Below are 25,574 nucleotides of genomic sequence, written 5' to 3'. Positions count from 1 at the left end.
CATGAGCGCCGAGGCTCAATTGGAGGGAAATTGTCAAATTCCATGTTTGCTCCTTTTAGCCCTTGGGGAGTGGCTTTCTTCTCCCAGGTTACCGGCCCCTCCACGTGGAGGCAGGAGCGGTGCCACCAGTAACCAAGCGGTTGTAAAGTTTAGTAGCTTGTTAGTAATTAATATATATACTCTGAAAAAGAAAGGTAGTTTTCCTTTCTTGGTTCTTACTTTAACACTTGAAGCACAGAACCACTTTAGGTAAACAGAAGAGAAAACGACACTAGAAATAAAATTAAACTTTGTCACTTAGAAATAGCACACTGTATATCTCAGAGGAAATCGCTTGTCACTATCGCTTGGCACTCGGGGCCGTTGTTGTTGTTGTCTTGGAGTTTAACGACATATAGGCAGCCAGGGCCATATTGTGTCTTTCTAATGATTAATAATTATATAATATCGGTGTAGATACACCATAGTTAACCCATAAATTTGAACTACGTATGTAGTGTAAAAGGCATCGTTTTAATTGTATCTCATATTGTGGGTGCCTTCACAACGAGATAGCTGGTATCGCACTACTTCAAATAAATAACGCTTCTCTAGTAGAGAAGACTACTGTTATTTATTTTCAGAGGATACCACCACCCAGACGATCGTTTCGAAGCTAGTGGGCTTCACCATCAGTGGGCGGGCAGGTACCCTGGAAGTGCAACATGCCTGGCATGTTGCACTACCAGTCTCTTAGCTCTTATATTTTATGATATATTCCTAAGCAGTTTAGAAAGGCTAACAGCTCTGTTTTGTTAGGATCGTCTCCAAGAATCTGCGATAATGTTAGTGATGAATGTGCATTAGCAGATGATTTAAAGGTGTTTGAAGGGATATTTGAAACTGGGGGGCAGTCCACTAACAAATGGTGAACAGTCAGTTGTACATGGCATGATGTGCATTAAGAGCACTGTCATTTATCAATAGATGCAGATGAATGAGGTGAGTATGCCCAATCCTTAGCCTTGCCAGAATTATTTCTTCTCGCCTGCTTTTCCGGAAGCTGTAGAGCCACAGCGTTGGGTCTGGTTTTATTTGGTAAAGTTTGCTCCAGATTAGTGACCAGCTATTGTAACATGCTTTACAGATAATACTGTTTATTGTGAAAAAAAGAATATGGTGGAATAGGGCCAGGTTATATCTGCCAGGGGAAAGGCTGATGACGTTGTAGAGCATAATAATAATAAGTTTCTTTATTAACATAAATTGTATACAATAATGATTCTTTACAGAGAAAGCCAGAGGAATCTTAAAATACGTTGTGTATACAAGTGAATTTTTTTATTAGAAAAAAATAATAAAAATAAAATAAAATTCAATAAAATAAATAAATAAAAATAATAATCGAAATGCAATAATGAAATAGTAATTAAAACGAAAAAGGACTACAAGTTGAGCATAACATGAAATTACATCGGCTAACTAAGACCGGCACTTACATAATTGTCCTTTACAAACAGAAAGATAGGGCATGATGCCATCGCGATATGGCTTGTCAATAGACCACAGGTCGATGTCGATGTTGAGGAAGTTGAAAGTGTCCAAAGTCACATTTGGTAAATGTCTCTTGAAATTCTGCAACCTCTGGAGCCTTGAGCACAAGGGGGGGGGGGGGTACTGCGGAGATGTCAGCCTGGTAAACGCCAACTAACTGTGTTCCAGACGTTGATGCGATCACGCTTAGCTGAACACAGATGAATGTCTTTATTTTTAGCAAATGGGCTCTGTGGACTGTGAGCGTGTATTGCAGGTTGGAGCAGAGTGCAGATCTAGATGTCGTGTAAATCTGGTGCAACCACAAGTTGGCCCACTTCAGTACCCAGAATTCGAGGCCCCATAGTTTCCTGAGGTTGGTGGGTGGTGCCGCAGACCAAACTTCCAAGGCATAGGAGAGTACACTACAGAAGTAAGTTGCGAGGTATTTCTTGATTACTTGTGCGTATTACACAGATCTATTTTCATTCCCCAGAATGCTCTCAGGGCTTGGGAATACTGAGCTTGGATTTCTTGTTTATAGGTGAGGTTGGCATCAAGGATTACTCCTAGGAATTTGACAGAATTTGACACTGTCTGTGGGAGTCAGAACATTTCCTGCCAATTCCGGACGTAGAAAAGATGCAGTACCAGTAGTAGTCATTCGACTTGGAATAAAAATGAGATAATTTGACTTCTTTGGATTAACTGACAGGCCAAAAAATTTGGCATACTTAAAGAATGTATTTAGGTAGCTTTTTACAGATTCAGAAGAGGTTTGTCTTGTTTGTGAATCAACAACAAGGCATTTGCATGGCGAGTAGCATACAATATCATCAGCATACAATAGGAACGCTGGGATTTGATCCATTAGCGGAACGAATATTGCTGCACATAGCAATATTCGTTCCCCCTTGTGGGATCCCTACCTCGACGTTTTTACAGACTGTAATGCCATTGCCTATGAAGTGAAGCATTCTCCTAGATAGCATATTATTGAGGATCTCGAGCATATTTCCGGATGTCCCGTAAAATCTTTCAAGTAAGGCAAGGGGTGTGATTTGGACTGAATCGAAAGCAGATTTCATGTCCACAAAAATGGTGTGAAGATCTTCGTCATTCCAGGCGTGAAGTACTTTCTGTGATAAGGACTGTAGGCAGGTTACAGTAGATCTATTAGGCATGGCATAATACAGCAAAATGGGTATGTTCGGGCCTATGCGCAAAGATTACGAGTGCTACATCATTATAGATGCACTTATCGAGGCATTTCAAGAGGGAAGAGGCCATTGATATTGACCTGAAGTCGGCCGGTGTTTTCGCATGAGGCATCTTCGGAACGGCCACGACTCTATACGACAACCAGCTTGAAGGCACATGTGCAATATTTGAGTACTTTATTGTAGAGTTGAGTGAGCTCTTTGCTGATGAAATAAGAAGCAATTAGACTAAAAAGAGGTATTGTATCAATTTCTGTGGTGGACTTGTCATTTAGTGAATTTATTATTTTTATTGGCTGTTCTTCAGAAATTTCTGTATTACTAGTAGGTGAAGAAACGTTATTCTTGGGACACACAGTGATCTCGCTTAAAACGCAGCACATGCTCACATCATTCCTGGACATCTAAAGACAGAGGGGTGCAAGTATGACTTGTTGACCACACACGTTTTGCCCTTGATAGCCAGCCGTTCAGGAAATTTTCAATAGCTGATTATTTACTCTTCTGGAAATCCATCCTTGCTTTGAAAAATTTGGCATATACGTCTTCTGAAGGCGACTTCTTGTAGGAGGCATGGGCTGCCCGTTTTTCCCTAAAAAAGTCAGGAGGTCATTCCACCATGGCTTTGAGTGGGGACTAAGGATGCATGTTTTGGACATTATAGACCTACCTTGCAATGAATTCCATCCATCTCGAAAGCCAGTAGTAAGCCTCAATGATGTCAAGCTCAGCCAGTATGTTCCTTGGGTAAAGTTGGAAAAGGGTAGTAACTTTTACAATATTTGATGTATTTTGGATTGTATACTCTCCTGACAGTGTTTATAGTTTGTACTTGCTTACGTTCATCCTTAGGTGCCTGCAGTGATATCATAGCAGCGATCGGACGGAAGGAAGTTCTCAGTTATGGTCAGGGTTTCCTTTACTGAACAGTTTGAGAAGATTATTCCCTTGTATAAGGCAATGGTCAGGATACACCTAGAGTACTGTATACAGGCCTGGAGGCCTCATTTCAAGAAGGATGTAGAGTTGCTGGAACGAGTACAGAGAAGGGCAACTAGATTGGTGAATGGGACAAAGGGGTGCTCTTACGAAGAAAGGCTTAAGTTTTGCGAATTACAGTGTCTGGAAACTAGGCACCAGCGAGGTGATCTGATAGAGGTGTACAAAGCCTTGAATGGTTTGAGCATGCTCAATGCTGATGGGATTCTTCCTCTTGCTCAGAACAATCACCTGAGAGGGCATAAATTCAAATTGAGGAAAGACAGATGTAGGATAGATGTGTGGAAATTTGCCTTTAGCCAGCGGGTGGTTGGTAGGTGGAACAGACTTCCATCCCTTGTCGTGGAAGTTGATAGCCTAAATAAGTTTAAGGCTCAGCTGGACAGGTATTTCGAACGAACAGAGGGGTGAAGTGGAAGTGGTTATTTTTATTTATTTATGTTACTTTTTTTTTTTTTTTTTTTTTGGCTGATGCTGCATAAGCTTGCTTTCTTGCATCAAATGCCTCTACTAATGCTAATGCTAATGCGCTGCAGGGTGACATCGCCATGTGAGGGAGGAACATGAATAAGACCAATGCCCATTTCCGACATGTTCAATGACAGTGTATCTAGGAGCTTCTTTGTGGCTGGCAGTGGAAGGTTGAAGTCTCCGAGGATAATGAGCTTTTGTCGATGATTGATTGTGGATGATTGATAAGGATGTCAGATAGTAAATAAATTTGATGAATCTGGAGTGCTAGTGAAGACATCAAATGTGGACCTTGTTAGGATATCAGAGATATGCTCTCAGAAATAAGGGATAAAGAGTTTTAATATGGAGAGTACAATGTGCACAGGAAAGACAGACAGGATAGGATAGGATGGGGGAGGGGTTATGCTCTTAATTAAGAAGCACATAAAACCTAAGGTACTGCATCCACTTGACATGGATGGCCAGGGCAGTAAGTCAGTTTGGTGTAACGTATTGCGAAAGCAAAAAGGCGAGCAGGAGTGTGTTATAGGCCTAATGACTCTAATCAGTACAGCGAACAACTGTACAGAGGAATTGAGAGAGCTAGTAAATCAGAATGTCTTATAATAGAAGATTTTAACTTCCCGGATATTGACTAGAACTTGTGGGCTGGTCATTCACACACAGGTAAGACTTTTATGGATTTATTGGATGACTGTTTTCTACAGAAGCATGATAGAGAGGCAGCAGGGAGTAACTCTTGATCTGAATATCAGAAGTGATTATTCATGCAATAATAATCTGCAGATAAAATAATCACTAGGTGGCAGTGATCACAGTGTATCTATGTGAGATTTATTTAAAAATGAAAATACCATCAAGGGTAAAGGGAAGGGTTTTTGCTTTCATAAAAGTGACTACAGAGGATTCAGAAGGTTTTTAAATTCTACAGATGTAGATGTAGAAATGTAAATGGGAAGCATTACAGGAAATAATCATAGAAGCTACTAAGAAATACCAATACCATACCCTACCACCTAAGAAATACCATTCAAGGCTTAGATCTGAATGGATGTCAGATGAACAAATGAGACTCGTTGCAGAGAAGAAAAATGTGAGGGACATATATCAATTATCAGCTGACAGAGAAGATTACTGTAGATATAAATAGACTGCAATCAAGTTACAAAGGATGTTAGGCAAGCTAAGGCAGCTTATGAGAAATATTTGGAAAAGGATGCAAAGAAAAACAGCAAAGAATTCTTTCTTAGGTAAACACTAGAAGGGGATGAATCGAACTGGTCTACTTGATATCGATGGTTCTACTGTTGATGACCTTACTCAGGTTGCTCACAAGTTGAATTAAGTACTTTGCCTCTACATTCACACATGGAGAGTTCTTCAGGGAAGAGGATGCCAGAAGTTTATCAAACTGTACTAGAGGTAGGCAAACCCTTAGCCGTAATTATGAGAGCACCCATGGATTCAGGGGGAAGTCCTTGTGGACTGGAGATATGGGAATGTGTCTGAATTGGTAATTCACAAAGGGGAATCAGAAAGTGACATGAATAATTATATACCTTTTAGCTTAACTTTTCTTCCATTTGATATATAATTGGATTTTAAAGGAATGCTTTTGATACTGTTGCACATGAAAAAATGCTGTACAAATTGGAGCAGTGTGGTATTAAGGTCAAGTTGCCGCTACGAATAAGGGGATGGATGAGTGAGAAAAAACAGAGTGGTAATCAATGGACACTGCTTTTCCTGGACTAATGTTTTTAGTTGAGTTTCCCAGAGTTTGGCCCATTGTTGTTTTCTATATTTATCAATGATATTGATGAATGCATATCAAGGTTAATGTCCAATTTTGGGTATGATACAAAGTTTGGCAGGGTGGTTACAGAGTAATGATAGTATACTATTGCAACAGGATCTAGAAAAGTTAGGCAGATGGGTGAGAAATGGCAACTGAAGTTTAAAATTGACAAATGCAAATTACTGCATATAGGCAACAGTAACCCCAAAGTAATGTATCAACTGTGTGGTACTACACTCAGAATAGTGGTAAATGAAAAGGACTTGAGGGTAATTGTGCAGATATGAAGTTCTCTGAGCAGTGCAGACTGGCAGCCAGGTCTGCTCGTGGACTTTTGTCAATATTATACAAGAATTTTGCTAGCAGGTATAAGGAGCTGATTATAGGACTGTATAAGACAATGGTCAGGCCACATTGAGTATTGCATCTTGAGTCAAGCCATATCTTGAGTACTGCATATAGGTCTGGAGGCCTCATTTTAGGAAGGATATGGAACTGCTGGAACGAGAATAGAGAAGGGCAACGAGATTTGTGAGGGAAACAAAGGGGGTTGCCCTTACCAAGACATATATGTATAGAAACACCAGTCGTCCAGTATAACACAAAGCATGCACGGTACTCAAATAATGAGATGGCTAGAACAAACTGATAAGGAAATAACACCCTTGGGCAATTTACAAAGAACAACTATTAAGAACATCGGTCGGGAAACTAGCGTCGGCACCAATTTAGATAATAATCGCTCGTAATTCAGATGATCCCGTAAAAATTGAGTATTCCAAACTAACAGAAATTTACTGCTATTTTTTTTTCTTCTTCTTCTTCAAGATTTTTTTTGGTTTATCAGAATTTATTCGATAACACGAGAAAGCAATTATTATGTGGATTCTTAGACGAAAATAGAAACTCTTCGACCTTGAGTTCTGTACTTCCCTCACAGATTGGATGGGTCGTTAAGCTGTATCACAAGGAATGATCATTTCCGATCCACATTTGCTTGTTACAGCAGTTTTGCTAACTGAAGTTCAAATAGGTCTTTAATGATATTAAACTCAGAGCCTATTCGAGTCTTTGAACCCCATCTAAGAATATACACAATACTTTTGTTATTTATTTATCTTTTGCGGTTTTTGGAGTAGGTATTTGTGCAATCCTTCCTTGATCCTTCATGTTCAAGCAGTGGTCAATCATGAAGAACTACCTCCTCATCTATCCATATACTATGACAAAAGTGCTATTTTCATCTGTCTTTCCCTACCCGGCCCCCATTCATACATACATTCGCAGGTGAGAGCCCGCAAAGTCCTCGCTACGTGAAAAGGTCTGCAGCAATTCAAAGTCCCGGTATTTCTATTTTTAGTTACACTTGTGTCATAAGACGTGGACAGCAGACATGTGCTGTTGGTAACCATGGCAACTGGCTCTCCGGATACGACGATGTCTTCTTTCAGTGATAGCGAAGCAGTCAGGGGCACGGTGACCTAGTTTCATAGCTGAATTATGCGCCATCTGAATGGAATATGTACATAGCAACAAAAAAATAAATAAATAAAAAAAAGGGTATCTGAAAAAGGATCTTTCATGCTCACGCTACATTCGCAGCATTCTACAGGCAACTAATCGCCTTTAATGCAACACCGATAAGTTATCGGGATGTTAATCAGCCCCCATCCTCGGAGCTGAAGTCCCCCCTTTTCTGGAGAATGCTATTAGCTGACTGATTTTAAAGGTCATGATGAACTGTGTAGCTGCAACTGAACTTCTTAGATTTATGCGATTAAGATAATGGAAGCAGTATATCATTCATAATCAGACTTGCGATACATAGCATGAGAATGTGTATTTGGATTTTAAATTAACGACATTCTTTAGCAGGCTGTTTTTCCAAAACACATTCTTATTCACATAATTATAATCCTACAATAAAATATTCACAAAACCAGCATTTAACAACGAAAGTTGTTCCATAAAAGATCAGAGTATTGAAGTTGAAATTTGCCATCTAAGCCGCCATTTTACATAATGTAAAGTTTCGTTACAAGCTGTGATATATTCACATCAAAATGTAATTGTATTGTAAAATGGACATGTAAAATTTAGGATTCTTTTGCTTCGTTTCCAATAAGGTGGTATAATGTCAGGGGGTGCCGGTTATTTGCGACGAAAATGGAAAGCCAGGTTTTTGACTTCAATAATGCATACTTTCTGTATGGATATGTCGGCCTGCAAGCAGCTGTGGAAAAACTTGGGTTTTTCGATCAGCAAACAGCAAATGGACCTCAGAACACAAGCAATTGACAGATATATGTACGGCGCAATATGAGCAAAGTCGCTGATGCATCTAAAACCCTATAACAAACAAACAGAAATTCACGAATCGACAAGCTATCAATTAGATGTCCGACAGTAACACCCTTCTCGAAATCCCCAGCTCCCCGTGTCATGACAAGAACAACTAACTGCTGTGGATCAAACGCCTTCCTTATATAATGTCTAAGTCACTTGTTCATCTGGGAAAGTGCAACGGACTATGAAAACAGGAAGTGCCTGGATACTTTTTGTATGGTAGTGTAGATAAGCTACGGACTGAAGATGTCACGAGGATCTTAATACAATTCTTAGGGTACCGTATTGAATAAGATTAAGTTTCATCAGGGTGCTGTTCCTTGCACACTCATAAACAGAAGTACCACAGTCAAAATACTTGAATCGTTCAGAGTTATTCATCCCTTCAGGCAACTGGTTCATGTGTCTATTATGGCTTTTGGATGTTCAGTTTTCGTTTATCTCCTTCAGCAATTATCGAAAGAGTAAAAGGTTTTAATCTTCCGATAATTATATTGGCTACACCACAATGTATGTCCTACTATAGGACGTCATATGGTGGCAGGAGTTTGTCCACTAGCGGTTAGGTTATACTTAGTTATGGACCATCTCCCTGTGGTGTAAAAGGATATTGGGCAAGCTTTCCAGGTAATCGCCTTCCTGGTGACTAAGTGGCCACACACACGCACACGCACACTGCACACTACATTTCTGGCCATTTTACAGAATTTTATGTCATCACAAAGTACTTTGGCAGAGCTGAATAACGTCTAGGGCAGCCGCACATGTTACTATGCATGTCTAGGTGTCTATACCGCCACTGTCTTGTATACAAATCTCCAGCTTCATTTTCTGTCCACACTAAAACTTGAAACAGTTTTTTTTTATAAAGTTATTAATCCATCGAAACTCAATTTTCAAATGGCGAAACTTGATACCTGCTTCTTATCCAAATAGCAGTCGAGCAGTCTAGTCACTGGACAAAGCTACTGGCCCCAAAGCACTGTTCAGTCATACTTCCTCTTCGGTTATAACCTCATGGCCGTAATGTGCATCTCATCTATACATTAAGCTGATTAATAAGCATGTTGCTTTTCCTTTTAACTCTTGTATTGATGATATTAATAAACAGTTAATTACTATTAGTATTAGTAGTGACAAATGATGCAAGAAAGCAATAAATTCTTCCTCAAATTTATTCAAGCTGCCCACTTCCACATTAGACGGGTTTGATATGGAAGTGGGCACCTTCCACCACCTGTTGGCTAAAGGCAAACTTTCGCACATCTATTCTGTAAACGTCCTTGCTCAGTTTGAATTTATGCCCCGTCATGTGCGTAGCCCGAGCAAGAGGAAGAATCCCATCAGCACTGAGCTTGCTCAATCCACTCAAGGCCTTAAACACCTCGATCAGCACACCCCGCAGGTGCCTAGTCTCCAGACACTGAAATTTTCAGAACAGAAGCCTTTCGTGGTAAGAGCAGCCCCCCCCCCCCTCTTTGTTTCCCTTACCAAACTCGTTGCTCTTCTCTGCACCCGTTCCAGGAGCCTTCGCGGGTAGCACAGTTGGTAGGATCGCCGTCCTCCCAATACCGGGTAAAACAGACCTCAGCTCGAGTCCCGTCGATGATGTCAAGAACTTCTATGGGCCTTTTTCACAATGTGGCTGAGTTCCTCCTCCTCCCGGAAACTAGAGTGTTTCGTCCAGCAAAGAGAAAATCGACCTCAGAACACACGGAATTTACAGATAATATACACGGAGCAATATGGCCTTAGTTGCTTATGCTCCTAAAACACAACAACAACCGTTCCAGGAGCCCTACATCCTTCCTTAAATGAGGCTTTCAGACCTGTATGCAGTACTCAAGATGTAGCCTGACCACTGCCCTGTATAATGGAACGATCATCTCCTCATTCTTGCGCAAGAAAAAATTCCGCGTACATCATTCATAAAACCCCACATGCTGTCCTAGCAGCCTGTCTGAATTGCTCAGAGAACTTCACATCTGACTGCACAATTACACCCAGGTCTTTTTCTTTTTCATTTTCCACTAGCTTGAGTGAAGTATCACCACACAATTAATACATTCATCTGGGATTAATACTACCCATATGCAGTATTCTGCATTTGTCAATGTTGAACCTCAATTGCCATTTCTCAGCCCAACTGTCTAATTTTTATTAGATCTTGTTGCATCTAAGGAACACTTATTGCAGTACACTATCATCTACGAACCTAAAAATTAAGTCTGATATATACCTTCTTCAATATTATTAATAAATAGAGAAAATGGGCCCACACCTAACTCTCTGGGACTCCACTTATAAGATTAGTCCGCGATGAGTAGTATCCAATAATAACAACTGTCTTCTCCCAATCAATCATCGCTTAAACCATAGCAGTAACCTGCCTGTAAGTAAGTCTACAGATCTCCTACTCTTAACGTCATTAGTGCCGACGTGTACAAAAAATATCTACCTTTTCTGCCCCTAAAAGATAACATCAGCTCTACAAGGTCAACTTTTGCCTCTGGCAGACATACTCTGTTACTATTCACTTTATATCCCTCTTGCACAAATAATAATATAATGTCACAGAAGGGCCATCCAGAATATATATTCATCTGCCCAAATGTATTTTGTTCGTGAATTGCTTATGTTCTCTGGCCGATTTGCCTACTTTATTGGATGAAAAATCCGAGTTGCCTGGTAAAAAACCTTGCTATCTACGGCTGAGACTGACTAACACCCCACGGTGTGAAAAAGGCCCATAAAACTTCCTCTCATCATTGACGGGATTCCAATCCGGGCATTTTTCACTCCTTGTGGAAATGCCACTGTGCTACTAGCGCAGTTTATCATTCTTGCACAAAGAGGCAACTAGAGGGAGTGATACTCTTCATCTGGTTATCAGCAGTGATTCTTCATGCATTAAGAATCTGCAGATAAAGGAACCACTAGGTGGAAGTGATCAGAGTGTGCTGATGTGAGATTTACTCAAAGAGGTAACTACCATCGGGGGCAAAGGGAAGGGTTTTTACTTTCGTAAAAGTGACTACGGTGGTCTGAGACAGATTTTAAATCTATACAGTGGGACCACCTGATGATGTTATCAACAGCAAATTCTAAATGGGAAGCATTCAAAGAATTAATCTTTTCATATCAACTAAAAACTATTGTTGATAACGATGGTTCACCGATTGATGATCCTGCTCAGGTAGCTAACAAACTGAATGAGTATTTTGTATCTACATTTACACATGAGGAGTTATTCAGGTAGGGGAATGCGAGAGTTGTATTAAACTCTAGCAGTGAGCTAAATCATTTTGTAATAACTCAGAGCAAAGTGGAGGAAAAATTGTTGAGATAAACATACAAAAGACACCTGGTGTGGATGGGATCTATCCAGTTATATTAAATGAGGCAGCAAAGGAAGTAAGCAAACCCTTAGCCATAATTATGATAGCTTTCTTGGACTAAGGGAAGGTACCCATGGAATGGAGATGTGCAAATGCGACCCCGATTCATAAAGGAGGATCAAAGGGTGACACAAGTAATTACAGACCTGTTAGATTATCTTCCGCTTCAGGAAAATTAATAGAGGCACTGGTTAAAGAAGCATTGCAGGATCATATAGACAAGACTTCAGTTATAGTTCAGAAACAGCATGGGTTTGTTAAAGGGAAATCTTTGACCAATTTGTTGGATACTATTATGTGGTCACAAAGGAACTAGATGCAAAGAATAATTTTGATATCATATATTTGGATCTCGGGAAGGCGTTTGATACTGTTGCACAAATTGGAGCAGTGTGGCATTGAAGGCAAATTGCTGGTATGGATGGGTGGTTGAGTGGGAGAAGACAGAGAATGGTATTAAATGGACACTGCTCTTCGTGGAGTAATATTATTAGTGGAGTCCCCCAGTGTTCAGTGTTGCGTCCATTGTTGTTTTCTGTATTTATTAATGATATTGATGATAGTATATCAGGCTTAATGTCCAAGTTTGCAGACGATACGAAGGTTGGCAGGGTTGTTAATGACACTACGGATCTAGAAAAGTTGAGCAGATGGGCTGAGAGGTGGCAACTGAAGTTTAATATTGACAAATGTAAAGTACTGCATAGGGGTAGCAGTAACCCCAGAGTATCAACTGTGTGGTACTACACTGAGGGTGGTAGAGAATCAAAAGGACCTGGGGATAATTGTGCAGTCAGATATGAAATTTTCTGAGCAGTGCAGGCGGTCTGCAAGAGTAGCTCATGGTGTCTTTTCAATGATATACAGGAATTTTTCTAGCAGGGATAAGGAGGTGATTATTCTCTAGTATAAGGCATTGGTCAGGCCACACCTTGAGCACTGTATACAGGTCTGGAGGCCTCATTTTAAGAAGGATGTAGAGCTGCTGGAACAAGTATAGAGAAGGACAGCAAGATTAGTGAATGGAACAAAGGGTCGCTCTTACGAAGAAAGGCTTATTTTTTGCAAATTAAAGTGTCAGGTGACTAAGCACCTGCGAGATGCGAATAAGGCGTTGAATAGTTTGAGCAGTCTCAATGCTGATGGGATTCTTCCTCTTGCCCAGATTAATCGCCTGAGGGGACATAAATTCAAATTGAGGAAAGACAGTTGTAGAATAGATATGCGAAAGTTTTCCTTTAGCCAGCGGGTAGTTGATTGCTGGAACAAACTTCCATCTTTCGTTGCATTATTTGAATAACTTCTTAAATAAATTCAAGGCAGAACTAGACAAACATTTGCAGCGAATGGATGGGTGGAATGGGTAGGGTTTTTTTGTTTTTTTTTGGCTAATGCTCTATAAGCTTGCTTTCTTGCATCACATGCCTCCGCTCATGCTAATTCAAATATCTTTCCCGTTTTCCTGACCAGCCAACAACAATAGGTAACTCCTGTGGGGAGTTACCTATTTTCCCCGGGGTTGCCGCTGTGCTGTCTGATGCTCAAGTGTAAGCTCTGGAATTGAGTTGGGCCACTGAGAGCTTGATGGGCCTCCATATTAATACTTTCGAAGGTATCCACCTTCTCATCAAGCTCTCATAAAGTCCCGTCACAACGCTGAGTTGGTGCCTCATTTCTTTAGTTCTGCTTGGAAATTTGTTCTACCAGCCAGTATCCCAAAACAATAACAAATCTATCCCCTCCCTTATCGCCCTGTAACTACTTTTTCAAAGTACTGGGGAAATGGATCAACACCAATTCTTAAACTATCTCGAAACCATCCATCTGATCAATGACTGTCAGTATGTAAAAAACATATATTAATTTAGTTTACACCATACGGAGGACACACGACGGAGATGCTAAAGTGCCGGGCACTTAAACAAGCAATACAGTGCATCTTTACAAGAATGATATTCTAAATAGGTCTCATCATAGTCGGACAAATCTGGCAAATTACTACGACGAAGTTACGTATAAAGCAGTTGGATGCAAAAACCAATTTTAATACTACTTTTTTTTTTAGATTTTAGTAAGACTTTTGATATATGAGACGTTACTGTATAAATTAGAGCAGGTCGGGATAATAGGGAGCATTCATCGGTGGATTAGGGGTTGGTTGAAGGACAGGGAGGCACCGGATGACCATAAGACTAAGAAGTTGTGGTCTTCAGGTTGGTTGTTTTAAGGGTTTTAGGCGCATAAGCAATTTAGGCCATATTGCGCTTTATATAATGTCTGTAAACTGCGTGTGTTCTGTGGTCGATTTGCTGTTTTCTGGGCAAAAAACCTGAGTTACCGGAGGAAAAAACCATGCTGCCCTCGCCTGAGATCGATCAATTCAGCCAAGTTGTGAAAAAGACCCATAAAAATTTCTCACTTCATCGACAGGACTAGAACTCAGGTCTTTTCCACCCTGCGTGGGGAAGACGGCGATTCTACCAACTGTGTTGCCCACAAGGGCTTATCCTGATGAATTTTCAGTCTTTCCAAGAGGTACTCTGAGAGATACAAAGCATCAAACTCTAGAAGTTATTCTATAATTATTTCACACATACAAATACCAGACAAAAATTGGTCACATGTGTAATCCCTCCTTTAGAACGAATCACTATGAAGTTTCGTTGCTGGGGTTCAGTTAGATCACTTTAATAGTTTATAACAATATTTAGCCCATTCTGAAAAACAATGAAGCCCGTAATTCATTTAGTTTTTGTGGATGCTGTTGTGTTTTCACTTTCTCTTCAAGATAGTCTCGTACGTTCTTTGTAGGATTCAAGTCTGATGATCTGGATGGCCAATTTCCCTCGTGCTCGGCTTGCCACTTTAAAACAATAGAGACCCTGTGAACAGGACAGTTATCATCATGGAATACACGAATATCAAAATCATGAGTGTCCCTTAAACGTTTTGTAAGACACAACCTGATCATCCAGAATATTTATAATCAGGCCTGATTCACCCTGGTTGGTATTTCAATCATCCACTTCGTAACAGTTAAAACATCCTTGCACACAGTCTGGATGGAATGTCTCATTGCTTCTCCTAAGAACTCGGTGCTTGGCATCATCAGAGTACAGGCACATTTTGGATTCGGACCCCATCATAGCTTTCCAATCAACAGTTTTATGCCTTTTAGTTCATATTAGAAGGATTAAAATCAAGTGCAGCTGTTGACATTAGTCTTTTTTTGGGACACCCTACCCCAGATATACATGTTATGCAATTCTCTTTGCAGTGTTCGCTCAGAAATCGGCTGACAAGATCCACACTTCGTAAATACGAGTGCCATCTAATAGAAACCCAGCTTTGTCATGTCCTCTACCGTACTCTCCACACCGGGTAGAAAAGGCCCGGATTCGAATACCCTCGATGACGCAAAGACTTTATGGGCTCTCTAATAAGAGAAAGCTTCAAATTCATCCCTCATAATTTGTTATGGACCAAAAGGTCCATAACAGATGGCTTCTAAGAGATAACAGTATCATCCCAATACGAATCTAATGTAGAAATAACTTACGAATATTCATTCGCTGGTTTCCCTTGTCAGACTTTCATGATTTATTTTCTCTCCTCCAGCTTTCTGGATGACTTAGCGCGGCTGGGCACAAAAGAATACATGCCTACTGAACAGGACATTCTGAGGACGAGGGTAAAGACAACGGGAATTGTGGAAGTACATTTTTCCTTCAAGAATCTAAACTTTAAGTGAGTAAACTGTATCTAGCTATGCTAATGGAGTCGATTTACTAAGCTTAATAATCAATAAACTTAATAACATCATCATAAGATGGAATATTCAATAATTAATTAAAATACCTTTTAAAAGGCTATTTAAAACAACCTGCTATGCAGGCTAAACCACATCAATTGCTACCGATTAATTTTCTTCTTTGCAACAGAACCATCATTCTGAAACTTGTTTCGTTTCGTAGGTTATTCGATGTCGGAGGTCAAAGGTCAGAGCGAAAGAAATGGATCCACTGCTTTGAAGATGTTACCGCTATTATTTTCTGCGTTGCCATGAGTGAATATGATCAGGTGTTGCACGAGGACGAAACTACGGTAAGTGTCATGGGGAGATCAAGATAAATTCTACAATTCACCTTTACTGCAATATTTACACGAAGAAATAATGGGCCAAATGAGTCCAATGTGAAACGATGAAACGAAATCTATGAAATCATAGATTTCTCTGGAATATGAATGCATGCAATTTGGAATACATGCAATATTTTCTGGTTTCCTCATGGTCTTCTTCTTGCCTACATCGTACTTCTTATTGTCTAAACAACCAGAGTTGAAACTTCTTTATTAAGCACAAAATTGATCTTTCTAGATCATTTCTTCAAAAATCTCACTTTACACTCACGCCAGGTTTGATAACACCTTTTGAGTTTACTGTAGTTCGAGCCCATTTGATCACTAAATAGGATTAATAACTCAATTCATTGCAAAAATAATTACAGTAGTTGTAAACTTCTCTAATCTAGAGGACGTTAAATGCCAAAGTAACTAAGACCTTGGGACATCATCACTATATTGTGTGCCTTGGGCACCAAAGAAAAATCCTGTTTTCGGAATAAAAAACTATGATCCTATTCCCAGACCGACTGACTCAGCAACATTTTGAAATAAAGCTAAAAAATTCCTCGCGTTATTGATTTGAATTCAGGATTCGAATTCAGGCCTCTACCACTGGGTGTGCAAGGACCGATCATCACCACAGTGCTGCCGAGAGGGCTGCTTCCAGTTATACACTCAGTGATCACTGCAGTGGTAATTTGAATCTGGTCTTGCAAGTCAAATTGATAAAGTAGCAGTCGTGGGGCGTAGTAAGGATATCAAGAATTTTCAAAACGGCATGATGATGGGAGCTCGTGCGTTGGATGCTTCCATATCGGAAACGGCATGTATTTTCGGTTGCTCACGGCCCACTGTGGTTAAGGTGAGCAAAAATGGTGTAAAAGGGGTTAAACCACCTCCCGCCGACAGAACTGTAGAGGATTACGTAAAGTGTATATTCGTGGTGAGCGAACGGTGCAGCACGTTGTATGAGCTCAACGGCAGGTCACTGTCAGACAGCTAACTTCGCAATACAACATGGGGAAGGCAAGAACAATATCCTAAATGATGATGCGCCGCACATTCAGACCAATAGGGTTCTACAACAGATGGACGCTTCCATTTGTGGCACAAGTAACATGGACCCATCGTGCATGGTGCCCACTATCCAGGGAAATAGCGGTGGTTGCTTAATATTGGGCATATTCTGCTAACAATAACCAGACCCCTGATGAGTATGGACCAACGTTTCACTGGTGAGGTCTACCGGCAGCTCTTAAGAGACCGCACCCTACCAGGCGGAATCTTCCAAGGCGATAATGCGCTGTGTCATCGGCCCGAGTGGTTCGAGGAACACAGTAAAGATATCACCCATCTTGATTGGCCTCCAAATTCGCTTGACCTCAATCCAATCACCTGCGGGATGTTTTGGAACGGGAAATGTGGAGTATGGACACGCAACCGAAATTTTTTGTAATTGTTTTAGTGCTAGTTAGGACTTTTTTAAAATAATGCTACAGAAATTTTAAATCATTCGTTTTTATGGCACCGTAATCTAACGCCACCTACTTTCTAACTGCCTTCGAGAAATGTAAAATGACTTAAACTATACTGTCGGTATAATTGAAGCGCATTTTTAATCGTATTTATATTTTCAGAATCGCATGCAGGAAAGTCTAAAGCTGTTTGATTCAATCTGCAACAACAAGTGGTTTACCGATACTTCTATTATTCTCTTTCTGAACAAGAAGGATCTTTTTGAAGAAAAAATTAAGAAATCCCCTCTTACCATCTGCTTCCCTGAGTACACAGGTAAGAAATGTTCCGAACAAGATCAAGTTGTAGTGGATCGCGAATCTTAAATCTTTTCTCTTTTAAAACTGTAAAAATGTTTCGTAATTGGTGTTTTCTTGTCTTGATCAGGTTCCCAGGAGTATGGAGAAGCCGCAGCGTACATTCAGGCTCAATTTGAAGCCAAAAACAAGTCGACCACCAAGGAGATCTATTGCCACATGACGTGTGCTACCGACACCACCAATATTCAGTTTGTGTTTGATGCAGTGACGGACGTTATAATTGCTAACAACCTGAGGGGTTGTGGACTCTATTAGGCTCAGCTTTTAAAGTCTTGCTGTGCCCTTCTCGGTCCGCGACAGAAAATAAATAAAACGTAAGCTCCAAAAAATTAAAAAAAAAAAAACAAAAAAAAAGAAAAAAAACATTCTGCTGTCATCGCTCAAGAACCAACTTCGTAGGAAGCACGCTTGAGTGGCTAGTTTTAATCTTTGGTTCAATTGACAGAAAAGTTCGTTCAACGGTTTTTGTACCTCTTAGAGCACGCGAAGTGTGTTTGTTTGTGTTTGTGTGGGTGCGTATGTGTGTGTGAGAAAGAAAGAGAGGGTGCATAGTATATGTCAGAATCCATTACGATGGGTCACATTATCCACCGAATGACAACAAAAGGGTCTTGCTTTGGGCAAGCCCAGGCCGAAAGCAGTTCTTTTTGTAAGTGAACAAGAGGTTATCGTTTGTTTTCATTGCTAGTATGAGTATATATGTGCGTGCGTGCTGCTCTTTATTCTGTGGTCAGTTCTTCTGTAAATGTTGTAGCTTCCAAGATTAGGACATCATTACAGGAATAAAGACCTCAACTGTGTATGTATGTGCGCGCGCATGTGTGTGTGTCTGTGTGTGTAAGTGCGAATCGCGATGGAAATTACTCTATCCAGGAAGCGAAGTGCTGCAGTTGGCAACGCGCCAGTTTGTTAGAAGCGCCATCTGGTAGCAGTGACTCTTGTAGTACCAGTCCGGGTCGATGCAGTTAACCCACAAAGAGGTACCGGATATTTTTTGTGGATGGACGAACATGATTTCTACATTCGAAGTTGTTTTTACTTGGAACCCCTATGTGCTCGAACGTTCTCTTGGGAATTCACAATCCAGAGAATTACCACTGACTCTTGGACTTCGACGAGTGGGACCTTCAAAAAGTACATCTTGGCGACTTGTGTTGAATATTTCTGCAACATTGAAGCATACTTCTCATTCGTTATTCTTCTAATTCATTCCAGTTTTGACTGCCAAACTCATACTCCCAGTTATATCTCAAAACAAGTGGCTGAGGAAGGGCAAGCAGTGACGTTGGGAAAAAAAAGAGAAAATTTCCTTGGATCATTTACACCAAAAAGACTGTAATCCCAAGAAATACAAGATTTAAAAATTATATATATATATGTGTGCGCGCATATATATATATAAATAACCCGTTCGATCAAGAGCCAACGTCACTGCTATTATCAACGTGTAGTGGTTGAAATACGTGAAAAATAGATCCATTCTTGATGTGTTCTACGTAAAAGATTCAGTCAGCTGCGTAGCTACTAGCTTTGCCACCACTTTCAGTAAAAAAAAGATATGCTAGACCTATTTGACGAGAGTTTGTATATTTTGTTTCGCTTATAAATGTCAAACTTAATAAAACCAACCGACTATAGCGCTGCTTGTTTAAATAGTTTCCAACTCTTGTTCTATGGTAACATCTACGATAATTCTGCAGATATCAAAATCTGATTTTAAAGAAAAAAAAAAAAAAAAAAAAAAACAGAAATGAAGAAAACGAATTATAAAACGTTCGTGTACGAAAAATTGGTCAAAAATTTGTACAAAAAATGTTTTATACCAGTAAAGAATATTATATAGCATGATTGTCAGTTTAAGAAGTAAAGCCATCGGTGTATTTAGCTATTAGTGCTTAGGTATGTGCGTGGAGCCGAATATTTCGAAATCAAAGACTTTATACAGCAACCAACAACAAACTTCGCTTCAGTGGACTCAGTTTCACTTCACTGACTTCGATAGTCCGCAGTATAGTAAGTAAGGTCCGTAATTTTCCCGCTTTTTTTAAGAATTCAGCATTTTATCGGTAATATCTCAGTACGTTTTCAAATACTGCCTGCTGTAACATATCAGGTGACCATGAAAAGTTTGTGCGGATAGGATTAAGACATGGATTACAACACCAACACACTGACGTACAAGTTAAAATATGGACAAAAACGGTTTGTTGTTGCCCTGTGATCGTTTTGGCCAGAGGACAGAATCTCCTAATGGACATCATCTACTCTTCCTGGAACGAATTGAGTCCCTATTTGGATATCGACCTCCATTTTTGTCGGTGTCCAGAATCTCTCATAATTTGTCGATAGCTCTGAAAGACTGCATTCTCCTTTAGACATTGGAACCATTCTCTTTTGGGTCTTCCTGGTGGTCTCTTGTCTCCAATTCTTCCTGTCAGTACTACATTAGACAGCCTTCGTTGTTTCATCCGGTTCGCATGTCCAAACCACCGTGTTTTGTAGATAAGTTCGATTATGCTGCGTTCATAATTTAGATGTTTTCTTACTTGTTCATTAGGCATTTCATTTCAAATGCCATTGTCTTTTTCCTTTCTTTCTTGTTTATTCTCCATGTCTCTGATCCATCAGTTGCCGTGGGTATGATGGCAGTTTCGTATAGTTTAACTTTTAGACTATTTGAGATTTTATTTCTCTTCCATATGTTTTTGAGTTTGTTCATAGTTGTCCATCGGATGTTCATCCTAATGGACAACACCAACTATTCCACCAGACACACAGCAAAGTCTTCGGTTGATGAGGTAGGGACCTCGAGATGAGCAGCACAGATTCCAACGATGTCATCGTTTGATGGTGTCATAACCCATTTTTCGTCTTTGGACGAAAATTTGGATTGAACCAGACTCAATACGACCTTCGAGGAGCGTCATCAAGTGACTCATCCCCTAATATAAATTTTCTTAAACCTTTTTGAACGTTTACTTATCACATCTTCTAATGCCGTGCATACCTTACTAGTTTTTTGTGCTTGACTGCTTGCACAAAAAAACAGTTCAAGCACTTCGGGGCTTGCTAGGCATCAAGTGAATTCTACTATCGAAGTGCATTGAAGGATAATCGTCATAAATTTGTTTCAAAATATTAACCTTTTAAAAACCGCACGAACTTTCTACGGTCACCTAATATTTACTATCTTAAGCTACAATTCTATTTTGTGATTATTAAGCAAACATTAAAAGGGATCGATACAAGAAACCCCATCCTCAAAAATTCTATTTCTATTAAACAGTCAAGATCGAAAGTACTCTCCTCACTAAATCCAGTATTGGAAGCTGATATATTTCATCCGTTATACTTTTTCAACCTTCTCCCCAAGAATCCTTGATTTTCAACAAGGGATTCAACAATCCATCCAGACTCTAACAACAGGCTGAGCTTGACTTAAGCCCTTGGAGCACAGATTGATTTAATTAAAATGGAAGAATCCCTTGTAATGATTGCTTCTTTTACAGAGGCGGTCTGAATGATGGTTCTTTATTAGTCACGCCTCAATTACATTAAAAAAAAAAAAAAACAGCAAAATCTGAGGATTACCATAAACATAATGCAATTCAAACTCAAGATATGATCATTGACAAGCTCACTATCTGTAAGTGCAATCCATGATTAGTAAATACTAATCATAAAAATTTACAATACAGTTTTAATAGCAAAGAAGAACACTTCAAGGTAGCTAATTATTGATTTCAAATAAAAATAAAAGCGTAGTACACGCATTTTAAATGACCATAAACTTACGTCACAAGTATAACACGATAGATTCAGTACTCAATAGATTATTGAAGTCTGTTAACTGTAACTTGAATAACTTCTAGCGAAGTTAATTGGATTTTTCCCCAATGCAGTTTTGAAATAAAATAAAATGAAAGGTGTAACATTAATATCCAATATTGTTAGCTGTGTTCAGTAGACATTTAATCAGTTCAATCTTTTAATAAATTTTAATCCTGAAGGAAAGTCATTGTAATGATGTCGTGTTCTTCATGTGAGATATATATGTATATTAAAATTAGTATAGTTTCATATTTATTAAAAATATCTTTCACATTTTGTTAATCGAGATATAAGCAAGAAATTTTAAATCATGACAGATAATTTTCACCAATTTCTACATAAAAAAAATTTGTACTGGTTTTAAAAGTTTATACCTTAAAAAAAATCTGTATTAAATTTAACTTAAGGCAACTGAGGTCTGAAACTGCAACTAATAGTCTTAATTCTCTAGTACAAAAGCAATTTATCCGCTCTGATTTGGCCATTTATCACTAAATATATTTCATCTAAAAAAAGCTGCATAAACCTTTGCTAACAAAATAAATTAATGGTGACGTACACAAAGCCTTCTTTAATTAAAGCTTTTAAGAGGACCACGGCCCAAATCTGAGTGGATAATTAAAGTTAAATTTAACATGAAATTTTCTCGGTGTAGACTTTTATATTTAGATTAATTACTCACCTACAATATCTTCGTGCAAAGGTTCCATTAGTATAGAAATTCTGATCAAAATGGAGGACTAAAACAAAATGCGTTAGTTTCGTAGCTTCTAATTGGCTTCTATAAAATAATAAATATTAAACCAGTGCTATTTCTATGAACAGATATTGACTTTTAATATTTTTAAGATGTATAAATATTTAAAATCGAACATAATATGCCACCATCATAAGCAACGACAGTCTGCTCAGTATTTTTGCTGCCACAATTGTAAAACCATCGTCTGCTCTTAGCTAGTCATGCGCATTGAGCTGTTTGTGATACCATTTCTTAGACTTGAGGAATCGTGTAAAATAATGGAAGGGTTTACGGGTTTGATTTAGAAACACGAACATTTACAGGCCAAGCTTAGACATTTAGATGACCTGAAGAAATACCTTGTAAATACGATGTTTTATTTAACTGTTAAAAAGGATAATTTGGTGAACGTTTTACCATCTTCCTTTTTTTTTTTTTTTTCAAATCAAACAATTTCATTTTCTGCCCACTATTTCGTGTACACTAATTATAAACGCATAAACATAAAATTTCGATATCAAGATTAATGGTATTTGTGTTATGAAATATTTTACAAGCACTTTATCAAATTTAAGAATTTCGTATACAGTGGCTGTAAGATTATGATAAATGCATAAAATCTATGAAAATTTGTCCATTATATTTTTGGTTCCTGGTTGAAATTAGCGTTATCTTTATAAAAAAAATGGAAATTGGAATTTGCAAAGGGGTTATAAAGTACAATTTGTTTGTACACATTATACCGGCCACTGTGTTTTCAGGCAAATAAAATGAGTTATAAAATTTGTTGTTAAGAATTTATTTTGAATATTCGTATCACATTAAACAACACTAAACACTTCCATTAATCAACACAAAATACATATTTTTTTTTATGTACAGTAGTTTAAAATAATTAAGGAGAGAGAGAAAGAGGGAAATAAATGTATCTGGTGTATGATTAAAATAGTTAATGAAAATGATAATCAAACGTTCAACCAAATCAAATGATAATCTTATTTCATATATACTTAAAACGCAATAGAACGCAATAAAACGCATGACAATACTTCATATAAAATAAGGTACACTTCCTAGTCACTTTATTAGGACAATGAGTTAAATGCATATTGGACCAACATTGGCTTGAATCACAACTCCAAGACGACGTGGCATGGAGTCAACAAGGCCTCAATTTCTACCCTCAGTAACTGGTGTGATATGGACAGAGGGACTGAGCCGATAAACACGCATTTCCCATTCATCTCACAGATGCTCAATAGGACTGGGATCCGTGGATTGGGCTAGCCAGAACAGGTGTGAACCTTTCCTTTTCACAAAGACCAAGAACATGCCATGAAAACATGCTGCACACCATTATACCTCCATTATGTTGTTGTTGTTGTTATTTGGTTTTTAGGAGCATTAGTAACTAAGGCCATATTGCTCCGGGATATGCGGTGGTCAATCCTTGATCTTTCCGCATCCTCCGTATTTGGTGGTGACGGGCTCGAACCCCGGTCTAATCAAGAAGCGTGTGCTACGCACTGCTGCTCCTTCCCACCTGGCTACGGAGGCGCGCCTCCATTATATCAGAAGCCTGTACTGTTTGTACAAAGGCTTGAAAACTTGTTTTGCACTTTCGGTACACATCAACAATCATACCTCTCCGATAGTCCAAGGGATCCTGTCAAATCCCCATTGCCCAGATTTCTAATTTTCAATTTAGAATCTTATCAACTGCATAGTTTAAAGCGTTGTGGTACACGACTCAACTATTAAATTCAGCAGTCTTTACCCGGTATCATTCTGATAAGAACATTCGAGTTCACTCCCATGAGAAAGTTGCCAGGTTAATAGCTACGATTAATACACTTCTGTTCGATTATTTGACAAAAATTTCTTCAGCCAATTTGAATGGGCAAGGAAGTGCGATTACCACATTACAGGCGACTTAAAGATACTTCTTATAGGCTGGAAATCGTGGACTGGCAATACGCCATGAAAAAATTTTTGAACCATCCGGATGATTTATTTCAGCACGCAGAGAATGTACAAGGAACTCTAATATCATCGAACTGATTCATTGTTTTTATGACTGCAGCAGATAGCCCTTAAAGTTTTTAGGACAGTGTACATCATAGCAGACTGGTTGGTTGGCTGTTTTTGTTTTAATGGCGCATTGAAGCTAAAGTCATAATGCGCCAAATTAAAATAAACACAATGCATATGTTTGGTAATCTATGTTGTTGGTATTGAAGGTTTTACAGCGCAACGGTAGCTAAAGTCACCAATGCACAAATTGGTAATCTAGATTACCGCATCAAACGGAATATGTGTCAGTATCAAAGAATATAAAATGACTAATTCAAATATGTGTACATAAATTAACTGTAAAAATTAAAAACATTAGCCTCTTGGTTTCTATCTAAAATCTGACTGAGTACAAACGATTCAGCCAGATTATTAAAAGCGGTAAAACACAATTGCTGTGCATTTTAAAAACGGGATATTCTATATGAAAAATGGTTAAAATAGTATCACAATTCTCACTCATTGGTGAGTCAACCACCCTTAGTAAAAAAAAAGAGTGTATCAAGATGGTCGAGCCAGTAAGACCAACTTCCTTTGGACCTTGCGCAGACTGAACTGCTAATGCTTTAGTTTATTTGCTACCTGCCTATGCCAAGACCTTGCGATTGGGAATAAAGTTCAATGTGGATTATTTGCAGTAGTCTGTACAGTGCAATGACAAGCAACAGTTAAAGGGGACTGCTGATTTGATGGTTGTATTAGGTAGATCATTACCCCTCATCTCAACGTGGCTTGAGATCCAGCTGAGTTGAATGTCAAATTTGGTTTTGTAAAGTAAACTTAGCATTGGCTGACCTGGGGACAGGACTGGAGAAGGATTATACACTGGTGCCCAGAATTTAAGGACCAGTCAGGCTTTCACCTATACCTTCTCATAGGAGTGGCCTGGATATGGGAAAAGCATACCAAAGGAACCTCGTGAGGTACAGAAATGATGAAGGAAACAACCGACATAACAACGGAAACAAAACGGTATAGAGAGACTTTATTCAAAAATGGCAACATAGCACTGGCTACCATGATACAGATGCATCACTGCCAAAGATGGAACAAAGGGAAGAGATGATCCTCAGTAGTGGCCACCCCTAATGTCGATGCAGGCTTTGCACCGCTTGTCCATACTTAGAACAATGTTGTTGATAAGTTCTTGCGGTAACATCGTCCATTCCTCTGTCAGCGCCATCTTCAACTGGTGAACATTTTCTGGTGGGTGTGGACGTGACG

General features: G+C 39.1%; 1 protein-coding gene across 1 annotated transcript in view; it reads left to right on the top strand.

Annotated features, from left to right (window-relative positions):
* Positions 1 to 21,533, top strand: part of LOC150078796 (guanine nucleotide-binding protein G(o) subunit alpha-like) — a 112,355-nt gene extending 90,822 nt beyond the window's left edge. The window contains exons 5-8 of the mRNA XM_090383356.1: positions 15,366 to 15,494; positions 15,722 to 15,851; positions 17,510 to 17,663; positions 17,775 to 21,533. Coding sequence (XP_090239482.1) covers positions 15,366 to 15,494; positions 15,722 to 15,851; positions 17,510 to 17,663; positions 17,775 to 17,962 — 601 coding nt within the window. The 3' untranslated portion in view covers positions 17,963 to 21,533. The remainder of the gene's footprint in view (positions 1 to 15,365; positions 15,495 to 15,721; positions 15,852 to 17,509; positions 17,664 to 17,774) is intronic.
* The last annotated feature ends 4,041 nt before the right edge of the window (positions 21,534 to 25,574 follow it).

The sequence above is a fragment of the Mastigoproctus giganteus genome, chromosome 10 (genome assembly GCF_048544385.1).
Source record: "Mastigoproctus giganteus isolate SK-2022 chromosome 10, ASM4854438v1, whole genome shotgun sequence".
Classification (NCBI taxonomy): Eukaryota; Metazoa; Arthropoda; class Arachnida; order Uropygi; family Thelyphonidae; genus Mastigoproctus; species Mastigoproctus giganteus.
Note: the sequence above shows the minus strand (reverse complement) of the source record. Positions and strands in the feature narration are given on the sequence as shown.